This window comes from Eurypyga helias, unplaced genomic scaffold (assembly GCF_000690775.1).
Source record: "Eurypyga helias isolate BGI_N326 unplaced genomic scaffold, ASM69077v1 scaffold25681, whole genome shotgun sequence".
Classification (NCBI taxonomy): domain Eukaryota; kingdom Metazoa; phylum Chordata; class Aves; order Eurypygiformes; family Eurypygidae; genus Eurypyga; species Eurypyga helias.
Window position 1 is genome coordinate 646 of NW_010230528.1, and position 10,809 is coordinate 11,454.

At 50.2% G+C, this 10,809-nt stretch overlaps 2 protein-coding genes across 2 annotated transcripts in view; one reads left to right on the forward strand and one right to left on the reverse strand.

The window, feature by feature from the left end:
* KLHL11 (kelch-like family member 11) overlaps positions 1-1,697 on the forward strand; it is a gene marked incomplete at its 5' end in the record, with an annotated part of 2,339 nt that extends 642 nt beyond the window's left edge. The window contains one exon of the mRNA XM_010160790.1: positions 101-1,697. Within this exon, the coding sequence (XP_010159092.1) occupies positions 101-1,697 (1,597 nt within the window). The remainder of the gene's footprint in view (positions 1-100) is intronic.
* Positions 1,698-6,000: 4,303 nt separating this feature from the next.
* Positions 6,001-10,034, reverse strand: KLHL10 (kelch-like family member 10). The gene is made up of 5 exons (XM_010160791.1): positions 9,847-10,034; positions 8,879-9,368; positions 7,773-8,387; positions 6,893-7,042; positions 6,001-6,372 (listed from the first exon to the last, which is right to left on the reverse strand). Exons 1-5 carry the CDS (start codon positions 10,032-10,034, stop codon positions 6,001-6,003), a joined length of 1,815 nt encoding a protein of 604 aa, XP_010159093.1.
* Between the last annotated feature and the right edge of the window lie 775 nt (positions 10,035-10,809).

Below are 10,809 nucleotides of genomic sequence, written 5' to 3' on the forward strand. Positions count from 1 at the left end.
GGGAGTTGAACTGGATGATCTTTAAGGTCCCTTCCAATCTAAACCATTCTGTTATTCTGTGACCGGGCCACAGCATCACCCCTGTTTGTTTGTCCTGCAGGTTTCTGCTGATCCGGTTGAAAGAGTTCTGTGGGGAGTTTCTGAAGAAGAAACTCAACCTCTCCAACTGCGTTGCGGTTCACAGCTTAGCCCACATGTATTCCTTGAATCAGCTGGCTCTCAAGGCTCAGGATATGATCAGGAGAAACTTCCACAGAGTTATCCAGGATGAGGAGTTCTACACTCTGCCCTTTCACCTCATCAGAGACTGGCTCTCGGACTCGGAGATCACGGTGGACTCTGAAGAAATCCTTTTTGAGACTGTTTTGAAGTGGGTTCAGAAAAATCCCGAGGAAAGAGAAAGGTACTTTGAAGATCTCTTTAAAGTTCTTAGGTTGTCTCAGATGAAACCCACTTACCTTACTCGCCACGTCAAATCCGAGAGGCTGGTCTCGAGCAATGAAGCTTGTGTGAAATTAGTGTCTGAGGCTGTGGAGAGTCACGCCTTGCGGTCTGAGAACTTGCAGTCCGGTAACCTACAACATTCCGCTTGTCCCGTAGCGTTGCTGCCGCGTTTTGGCCAAAACATGGACGTCATCATGGTGATTGGTGGTGTGTCGGAGGGAGGAGATTACCTGAGTGAGTGTGTGGGGTATTTCATTGATGAAGATAGGTGGGTAAACTTGCCGCACATACATAACCATCTCGATGGCCATGCTGTTGCTGTGACAGAGTCTTATGTTTATGTCGCTGGCTCCATGGAACCGGGGTTTGCCAAAACTGTAGAAAGGTACAATCCCAACAGAAATATCTGGGAGCAAGTCTCCAACCTAATAACCAGAAAGCATTCTTTTGGCCTTACTGAAGTTAAAGGAAACTTGTACAGTATTGGTGGACATGGCAATTTCAGTCCTGGCTTTAAAGATGTGGCCATTTATAATCCCGAGCAAGACAAATGGCTTAACCTGGAGTCAGCACCAAAGATTCTTCGGGATGTTAAGGCTGTTTCTGTCGAAGACCGGTTTGTTTATGTCGCTGCTCGCACCCCAGTTGACAGTGATAGCGAAGATGGGTTGAGGGCGGTTATTACCAGATACGATGCTGAAACGAGGCAGTGGCAGGATGTGGAGTCTCTGCCGCTCATTGATAATTATTGCTCGTTTCAGATGTCTGTCGCTAACACAAACTTTTACCATACAGCATCGTGCTGCCCCAAGAGTTACCCTATAGATAATGAGGAAGCCAAGATCAAGATCTCTGGCAGGGCCTCGGATGAGATACTTGAAAGCTTACCCCCCGAGGTCCTTAGCATTGAAGGAGCAGCTATTTGTTATTATAAAGATGATGTTTTCATCATTGGGGGGTGGAAGAACAGCGATGACATTGACAAGCAATACAGGAAAGAGGCCTATCGTTACTGTGCTGAGAGAAAGCGCTGGATGCTTTTGCCTCCAATGCCTCAGCCTCGCTGCAGAGCAACAGCCTGCCACGTGAGAATTCCCTTCAGATGCTTGCAGGGAACACAAAGATACCCTATGCCACAAAATTTGATGTGGCAAAAAGATAGAATAAGGCAAATGCAGGAAAGGCAGATGCAGGAAATCCACCGACACTCCCTGAGCTTACGGAGAATGCCACGCTCGCAGATTGAGTGCTAGTTTCTGGAGTATCACTCTTGATGAATCTGGGAAATACTGTGCTAAACCATTTTGTTAGGCTTGATATGTCTTTATAAGACAGGAGGGTGTTGATGGGATTTAGTGCATAAAACCAGCATCTTTATGTTTTGAAAACTAAGCAGCTCAGAAATTGAGGACGCGTGGGTATTAGAAACTGTGTGAATCCGATGGTATTTCTTAGTGGTGCCCAGGGTAAAACTAGCCTGTAGCGGGCTGTTAAATATTTCTGGGAGCATTAAGTCTGTTACTTGCTTCAGATCTTTGTTTTCAAGGATTTCTGGAGAGTTGGTCTCTAACAGTTCTATTTTGAAAATCTGAGAGCTCTGTCTTAATAATTTAGTGGTTACATTTGCGTGTGCTTGAAAGCACCTGTTTTATTTGCACTTATATATTGACATTCCTTTGATTCTCTCCTCAGTGGCTGCACTCCACGTGTCGGTGTTAGTGTACTTGGCTTTTCCAAGTCGGAGGCAAGTGCAATAGCTGTAACTGTGTATGGGAACAAAAGCACAATCTTTCTTTATAGAATTACTTCAGGATGTTTCTATGTGCATTGAATATTTTGTACCTGTATGTTCTAGAAAGGCTGCAGAGTTCGTTTATGAATTGGTAGAACGCCAGGCACGTGCTAAAAGAGAGAACTTGAGGCAGTCGGGGTTTTCAGCTGTATCTGAAGATGCTTTGAGCATCTTTGACAGCTTCAGTAGAAACTTGGGTCAACAGTCAGCCTGATAAAAGGCGTGAAACCAGCCAAGTAGCCGCCCACCAGCACTCACTACTCGTGTCTGTCGGTGTGAGTCAGTAAGAATGAGGTGTTTTCACAGTACTAGATCGAAACCTGAGTGAATTGCAGATCCTCTCTCAGACATTGCACGCGTTTTAATTCTAGTGGAAAAGTGGCTAGAAGAACGCCTCCGAACCGGTTTCCAGCCTGTCTTTGACAATCAGTGCCCTCTGCCTTCAGTATACTTTACAGCAGCTGTGCTGCAGTGCTCCAAACAGTCGGCACTTGGTGTTCCTTCGCGGTGAAACCGCGGAGTTCTCATAACCTCTGAATATCTGAATTTCCCCGCTTACTATGGCGGTAAGATTTAAGCTGACTTAAATACTTTTTGGCGTTCTGAGGTGGTTTTACATAAATCAGTGCCCTGCTTAGCTCTGGTTTGCGTACTGCTATACTCCCAAGGAATGGAACGTGGAATATTTCCTTTGGAGTATCCCTGCCTCTCAGTTCATTGCCCACTGAACACTCCTTCTCCCTGAGCTGAAGAGCTCCAGGACGGTTTAGGTTACTAGTGGATCCAGTGCATCCTTTCTATCTCCTTTTCTTCCCCATCCTTCCCTTCATTTGAATGTTCCAGGTTCTCACGTGCAACCAAACTCAGGATCATGGGGAAGGGAAAGGGAGGAGTAACCAGGGTGCTGCAAACGTTGCGTAGACATTGTCGGGGAATCTGTTGCTGTCTTTGGGTCACACGATTTGCTGGTGTTTGTGCTGTGGGCAACTTCTTTGCAAAAGAACTTCTGAACAGGTTGGTTTCTTGTTTTGGTTTGGCTTTTAATTGTTTACCTTTCTGAGCTGACACTTCTCATTTTCCAGTTCAACATATCTGAAACACCGGGTAAGTCTTTCAACCACGTGGTGTGTAAAGGTGTCGCTGATGTGTACGTCCCTGAATGCTCCACTCTGCGGTTCACTTGCCATTTTTGGTATCAGTAACTTGTCTTTTTTGTAATAACATAATCTAGCCTTGTTTAAAAACCCCCACACTTTACAACCTTAACGGTCCAGTCTCCGCATACTCATCTGTGGTAACACCGGGTAAGTCTTTCAACCACGTGGTGTGTAAAGGTGTCGCTGATGTGTACGTCCCTGAATGCTCCACTCTGCGGTTCACTTGCCATTTTTGGTATCAGTAACTTGTCTTTTTTGTAATAACATAATCTAGCCTTGTTTAAAAACCCCCACACTTTACAACCTTAACGGTCCAGTCTCCGCATACTCATCTGTGGTAGCGTGTTGTACTTTATTTGCCTGTTGGACTGTTCGGGCGGAATGCATTGTAGGATGCTGGCCTCCTGCAAGAGAGGGAAGAGGTGAACTTGCTCAGGTTTAAGGCTGATGTTGAGGAATGGCTGTTACCGCACCGGCTCGTGCAGCCCTGTGAGCCGGGGGTTAATCAAGGGAGTTTGGGCCATGATCTCTTGCAGATTTGGCTGGAGAGGTTGAAGAGTGCCTGCCCTAGAGCAGGGGCTGTGAACAGAAGTGTGAAAATGCCTGACAGCTTTACTACTCAATCCGTTGGTTTAACTTAGATTTGTGGGAGCTCATTTTAAGACACTTTAACAGCCCTTGCACAGAAGCAGCAGAGAAAAGGTTCCGTGCTCCATCCCGCTCCTTCGCTGTATTTAATGAGCAGTTGCAGGGTGACGCTGTGTCACACCAGCACGGCTCTGTCAGAGCCCTCGTCATCCGTCACCCAGGACGGACAGTTGGAGGAGCAATGCCAAGATGATTCTGTCAGCTGTGACGTGAACGCAGCCGTTGAACGTGTGGCAGCGTGCAGCAGTCAGATGCAGGTTGCGGTCTTCACGTTCCGAGCAGAGTTGATAGCGCATGTACCGTGAGAACTTTGGGGCTGATACACAAGCAGTACAGTTTACTAAAAACATTCCACTCAGATACAAGGTCAGAACAGCTTCGTCTCTGGCTGCTGACACGTGTGAATGCCCGCCCTGATCCCCTGTGTGGTGCACTACATCTCCGTGTGTCTGCATGGTGAGTGATGGGCACTGTGAACAGCACCAGTGTGCTCTAACTTCTGCTATGCCACTTCTAGGCGACTTTCAAGTAGTTGGGGTCTTTTTTAGCCTTGACTTTAAGTGGACCAATTGCCCTGCTCCTGGTTTTTAACTGACAAGTCTAACTCTGTTGTGTTACATGTTTGGAAGGGTTGCATTACTGACTCTGGCTGTACTTTGGCCCACTAACCTGTGAATCACATAACAAATTCCTCAACTGCCGTAGATGCTGGGTGTTTATAAAGTGATCCTATAAACAAAAGCCTGGGAATCCTTTCCGTGTGTTTATAGTGGCTAGTTAGTGTCAGTAAGATCCCAGCGTGTATTCAGTATTAGAAGGCTGGCTTCTGGCCTTCCTAATGTCAGAGCCCATCGCGTGGAGCTTTTCCTCCTCCTTAGGACAATCACCCCTCTTTCGGTGTGAATACCTGCCACAAAATGCATGTTTCATGGCCTGTCTTTCCGCTCAGAGTACCAGCGGAGTAGGACACATCCTGCCTGGCACTCGGTGGTCCTTGTAGTACTTCCTCGGTGCGTGTACGCAGTGTTTTATAACCACGTGAATACTCTGTTGGTAGACAGGTTTGTGTTGTTTCTAAGACTCTGGCACGCAGTAGGGTACCACTGCGGAGATGGAGGAAACACGCCAACCTCTCAGCGTGCATTAGGGATAGCTTTGCCAAGCACTCTGCTATCCCAATGTCGCTTTTCTCCAGTACAATAAATGTTAAAACCAGAACCCTTGGCTCAACGTGTGTCATGGATCGCTGCTGAGCCACAGAGAACCGCAACCTTTCGGGTTGTTCTTAACGCCACCTTGTAATAGGATGTTGTAACATTCAGTGGGCTTAAAAAAGCGAGCTTAGGGTATGTGGATGATGGCTGAGATTTCTCATCAGCTGTGTCCGCGTTAACTTGGGGTCTAAATCACATCTCCAGGGTGACAGTCCTGGGCGGAAGTCTGATAAAACAGCTGCTCCCAAGGATCTAATCCTTGGATCTAACATGAATGTGGAACTAACGAGATGTTCTAAGACCATTAATAGTCAGATACTCCTCGTAGGTCCGTGCCACTGCGTATCACAGCAGCCGTACTCCTGTCGATGCTAATGTAGACTTCAGCTGGGTGCTCGGGGAAGCGGCCCTCCCGTACTTACTTCCAGTAAGGTAAAGTTGTGTGTGTGTGTGTGTAGGCCGTTTGAAACAAACCCCACTGTAATGCTCTTCACCTTAACCGCACTGTACTAAAGGTTACTGTAAGCAGTGAACTAATGAAAATAAACCTTCTATTTCTCTAGCGTTGTGTTTATTTTATAAGTTGCTGTGTAGGCTGTGGCTGACGCCCACATTCTGTGGTGCCACAGAATGAAAGTTTGAAATGCTACTTACTCTTTTTGCCTGAATCAATTGTTTTTTATTTTAGAATAGGTGAATACCTTCAGTTGCTGCTCAGAAGGCTTTATTAGCTAAGTGGAGCTCATTAGACAGGCAGGCTCGTTGTCGAAGAAGTGAACCTGACTTCCCTTGGAAAGTTGTCCTCGCATTGGTCGCGGCTGGCAATGTAGTCCCTGATGTTAGACAGGCCTGGCACCACGCAGCAGCTCACAGCGCTACGGTATACGCTCATGTTCTCAACGTCGTACCACTCGTTGGTGCGTTCGTCGTAACACTCGGAGTTGAAGGTGGTACTAAACCCGTTGAAGCCACCAACCACGAACAGAAGGTCATCCAATACTTCGATGCCAAAGTTGCTGCGGGGGTTGAACATGGTGGGGACTGTGCGCCATGCGTTGACAGCTGGGTTGTAAGCTTCCACGGTCTGAAGCCGGTTGATCCCATCAAATCCTCCGACCTGTGGATGCCAAAGGTAGAGTAGAAATAGGCCTTTTCTCACCTGGGAAGTCGGCCAAGCTGTTTTGTGCACAAGTAAGATGGTAACTGGTCCTGCCTCACTGACCTCTGTTTGGGCATCACTGAGCACCTGTGATCCCAAACACAGTGCTTATCGCAGCCTGCTCCCTTGTTTCTGGAGCTTCCAGAAGTACTTTTGTCAGATTTTACAGTCCTACAGGGTTTAAATGTGGTCCGTGGGTAGGATAAACAGGGCCAAGCAAACGCTCTGTGCTACCAATGCTGTTAGCAGCCCCAGAAAATGATTTCTTGGCTGCAGCTGCTTAAAAATCATCCACACGTTCTTCTATACAAGAAGCGTGCGGGTGATAATATTCTCGGGAGCTGTATCAACTGTTCTGGCCCTGACTTCCTTCCCTAAATGCCGCTTAACAAGCCAATGGCCAGCTTGAAAATCTAGGAAACGCGGGTGCGTGAAGTAGCCAGTGCTGGGTGTTGTGGCAGGGGCGCCGCTTACTTACCGCGTACACCTCGTTCCTGTACGCGATCACGCCTACTCCGCTTCTTCTGCTTCGCATCGGGGCTATGAAGGTCCATTGATTTGTTGTGGCGTTGTACACCTCGGCTGTGATCAAGCACACGTTTCCATTGAACCCGCCGCATATATAAACCTGTTCCCCGGGAGGAAAAAGCGCGTGAGCGGGGCAGTTATGCTCGGGGAGGGGGAGGACGTGTTAAAAATTAACGGTACAGCTGGCAGGGGGTTGGAATTGGGTGATCTTTAAAGTCCCTTCCAACCCAAACCCTGTTGTGATTTTTTTTTTTTTTTTTTTGGGTTGGGGGGTAGTTGTCTTGGTTTTTTAATGGGAATGGTCCTGTCTTCCTGGGCTTGAGGTAGTAAAAGTGCAGCGAGTTGCTCAGGCCAGCAGGATTTGGAGCTGTATTTTCCCAAACTGCAGGAAGCAGATAGCCACGGTGCTGGAACCCTGGCCAGGAGAAGTCCTGTCCAGCAGCAAGCGGGCTATACCAGCTCTGGAGGGGTTTTACTGCTCCTGTCTGCATCCCTTTCGTGCCAGTCCCTCACTGCCTCTTGGAGAGCTTGAAATTTTACTTCCAGGATTTATGTGAACCTTATTCCTCTTTATTTTAAACACTTCACCATGTTAAAGAGAGCGTTTGTTACCTTTCCTACTCCCACAGCTCCTCTTTTCCACCCGGATACTTGGAGTGGCAGCTGTGTTTATCAGCCTCAGGAGGAGGCTGAGCTCTGTGCAAGTCCCTCCCTCACCACGCGCCATGCGGAAGGACAGGCGCTTGCTCTCCAAAGCTGCGCACCGATTCCTCCCCCGGCGCACCATCCTCCAGCACTACCTGCTTTCCGTGTTCTCATGGCACATTTACCTTTTCGTGCAGCGTGGTCGCGCTGGCATCGCTTCTCTGCTCATGCATGGTGGCAATCAGCGTCCACTGGTTCGTCTCCGGCTCGTACCGTTCCGCGGTGTTGAGGCGTGTGTACCCGTCAAACCCTCCCATGGCGTAGATGAAGCCGTTGAGGACGGTGACGCTGACGTAGCAGCGCCGCGAGTGCATGGGTGCGACCTGCTGCCACGTTTTCTTCAGGGGGTCAAACCGCTTGACGGTGTTGAAATAATCCACGCTGTCAAAGCCCCCAATCACGTAGACAAAGCCTTTTAGATAAGCAGTGCCATGGTAGGCAAAGGGGCTTTCTTTGCAGGTGACCATCATCCACTTGTCTCCGCGGCAGTCGTACGCCTCGATGGCGTTGGTCGGGCTCCCGTCGCTCCAGCCCCCGATAGCGAGCAAGACGGCATAGGGCAGGCGAAGCCGGCTGAGAGAGTTGCTAGAATTGGAGCACGACGGGCCGCGCATGTTGAGGTTGTACAGTTCTGTCAGGGTGTTTATGATGAGACTTTTGCACTTGATGTTGTCCTTGACATACTCGTGGGTTTTGATGTTGTTCATGAAGTAGTCTGTCTTCATCAGGGCCAGTCGAACCTGAAAAATGCAAAAAACGGAGCTTAGAACGTGAACACAGATGGTTTACGCCTTGGAATCCTTCATGGATGGCTGCAGCGCTGGATGGCTTTGCTTTTGGGCTACAGCATATGAAGCTCATGAGAGAACGAGAGAATTACACGTGTAGTTTTTAGCTTGTCCAGAAAGGGGTGTGCCAGGGTAAACCATGGCAGGGAGCCGCTCTGGCACGGGCTGAACCTGCCCCGGCGCCTGCTGCTCTTTGCACGGTGTAGCCCCGCAAGGCAAACGCTCATAAACTGCCCCGACGGAGAGATAACGTCATCCCGTGTGAACTTTGGCCCTTTCTGGAGGTGAGGAACAGTTAAACTTAAGCTCTGAACCTGAGGAAACGCGCCCTTCGAAGGTCCCAACCCCAGCGTAGGAACTTCGACCCGTGCCCCAGCGCAGCGATAGCCTAACGGTCTGGGCAGCCTCTGGCTCGGCTGCCCCTCTGCCGGGATGACACTGACCTTGCCCAGCAAAACCGCGATGTGCTGCCTCCTCTTCTGTGGGTCGTGAGCGATCCACTTCAGAATCGCCTCGAACACGTGGCGTTCTTCCTGCACGTTGAGCTCGTCCTTCTCAATGATGTTCATCAGCTCGTTGGCAGAGAGGTCTAGAAACTCCGCAGAGACCTTGACGATCTCCACGAAGTGGTGGAGGATGAACACGTAAGCTGCTTCTCGCAGCTCGGGGCAGTGGTAATAATCCGTGAGTCTGTAGATGCCGATGCAGTTTTCAAAGCACATCTCGGATTTTAAGAACTCGCAGCACAGCCTGACGATACCCATGATGCTGAACTGGTCGGCGGCACTGAGCAGCTTTTCAGCGTTCTCAGCCGTGACCAGTACTGTCTGGGTGTAGGCGTACTCAATAATGAGCCTCATAATTTCAGGTGAAGTGCCGGGAATTTTGTATACGATCTTCTCTGCCGTGTTCCAGTTGCTGATGAACAAAGCCCTGAAAAAACAAAGCTGTGCTAAGGGAAAAAAAACAGCTTTGCTGCCTGAAACCCTGACCCTGTTTATCCCCTGTGCCGCCTTCCCCGGGCACCAGTTTGGGCACTAGCAGTAGCCGTGCCGGGAGGCTGTGTAGTTTATTAATTTGTGTTTTACTAACTGCTTGGTGTTTAAACAGAGTCTCAGCCTCTGGCTGTGGACAGAGCAGCAGGGCGAGTGGCCACCTTGCTTCACCAAGAATACCGGAGAATATTGGTGCGTGGGGACAGAAAACCTCCCCCCCGGTGGCAGGTGAGCCAGGCTGCCAGCCCTGCGCCGCATCTGGGGGTTCGTCAGACACCGCTTCCAGGGCCGCTGTTGGATATCTGGTTGTGGATTGATTTGGGTGCCCAGGCGGGACTGTGGGTGGTGAGCTTTAGTGCTGAAGATGCAGGAGGGTGGCATGGCACAGACTAGGAGATACTGACTCAAGCACTCACCAGAAGTAGTGACTGCAGCTACAGAGGACGTTCTTGTGAGCGTTGAATTCGATACCATCCACGCTGATGATCACGTCGCAGAGCTTCCCTTGCAGGCGAAGCTCGTTGAAGACGGCGCAAGCCATGGCGCTCATCTTCCTCTCCGTGTATGAGGGTAAGTATCCCGCAGGCACCAAGCTATCGCCCATGTTGGAGGCTGGGGTAGGGGAAGGTGATTCTCCCTGAGGTGCTTCGAGGTTCTGTCCGTGCCCTCACAGGTTGCGTCTGAACGCCTGTCTGGTTGCTATGCAGTATGCCTCATTGTGACGTCAGAGCAGAGGGGAGGAGCAACCAGGGACTGGATGAGAGCCCCTCTGCAGGCAATGGGGTCCTGGTCGTCCCGCCCCCCTTTGTTTAACCACAGCCCACCGCACCCTCTGCCTACGGCCTGCTGACAGCTGCTCTGAGCGAGACCGGCCCCGGGAGTCCTCTGCAACTTTTTCATGTTCTTTAGCCCAGACATAAAGCTCCCCAAACGTGGGCACCAACCGCCCTTGTACAGCTCCTGCGGGAGGATGTGGGGACAGGCCAGCCAAGGGTGGTGACGGAGCCGCACCGTCCCTGCGCGTCTGCTGCCCGTTTGGAGCAGCGGAAGCTGCTGCCCTGGGCCCAGGGGAGGAGACTGGGGGGACAGGGAGCCCCGTCCTGACTCCTCGCTGGCTTCACTCATGGCCGGGTGCTTTTCCTCCGTGTTTGCCATGTCACTCGGTGCCAGGGAGCATCTCTGCGAGGGTCTCGGCTGGGACAACAGCGTGGACTGGGCGCCGAGGGGCGTTTTGCAGTTACATGAGTTTTGTGCTTACGCTGAGGGGAGTGGGACGGCGAAGAGAGCCCTTGTTGTGGACCTTTTTTTTTCCCCAAACTCTCCTTTCTCTTTCGCTTTCCTGGCTCGGAGCGTCTCGAAGAAGAAACGCAACCGCAGCC

Coding starts and splice junctions, on each gene's coding strand:
- KLHL10 (XM_010160791.1), bottom strand. CDS start 10,034: ATGGGCGATAGCTTGGTGCCTGCGGGATACTTACCCTCATACACGGAG. Junction 8,388..8,878: donor TCGCGGTTTTGCTGGGCAAG/GTCAGTGTCATC, acceptor TGCATTTTTCAG/GTTCGACTGGCCCTGATGAA. Junction 6,373..6,892: donor ACAGGAACGAGGTGTACGCG/GTAAGTAAGCGG, acceptor TGGCATCCACAG/GTCGGAGGATTTGATGGGAT.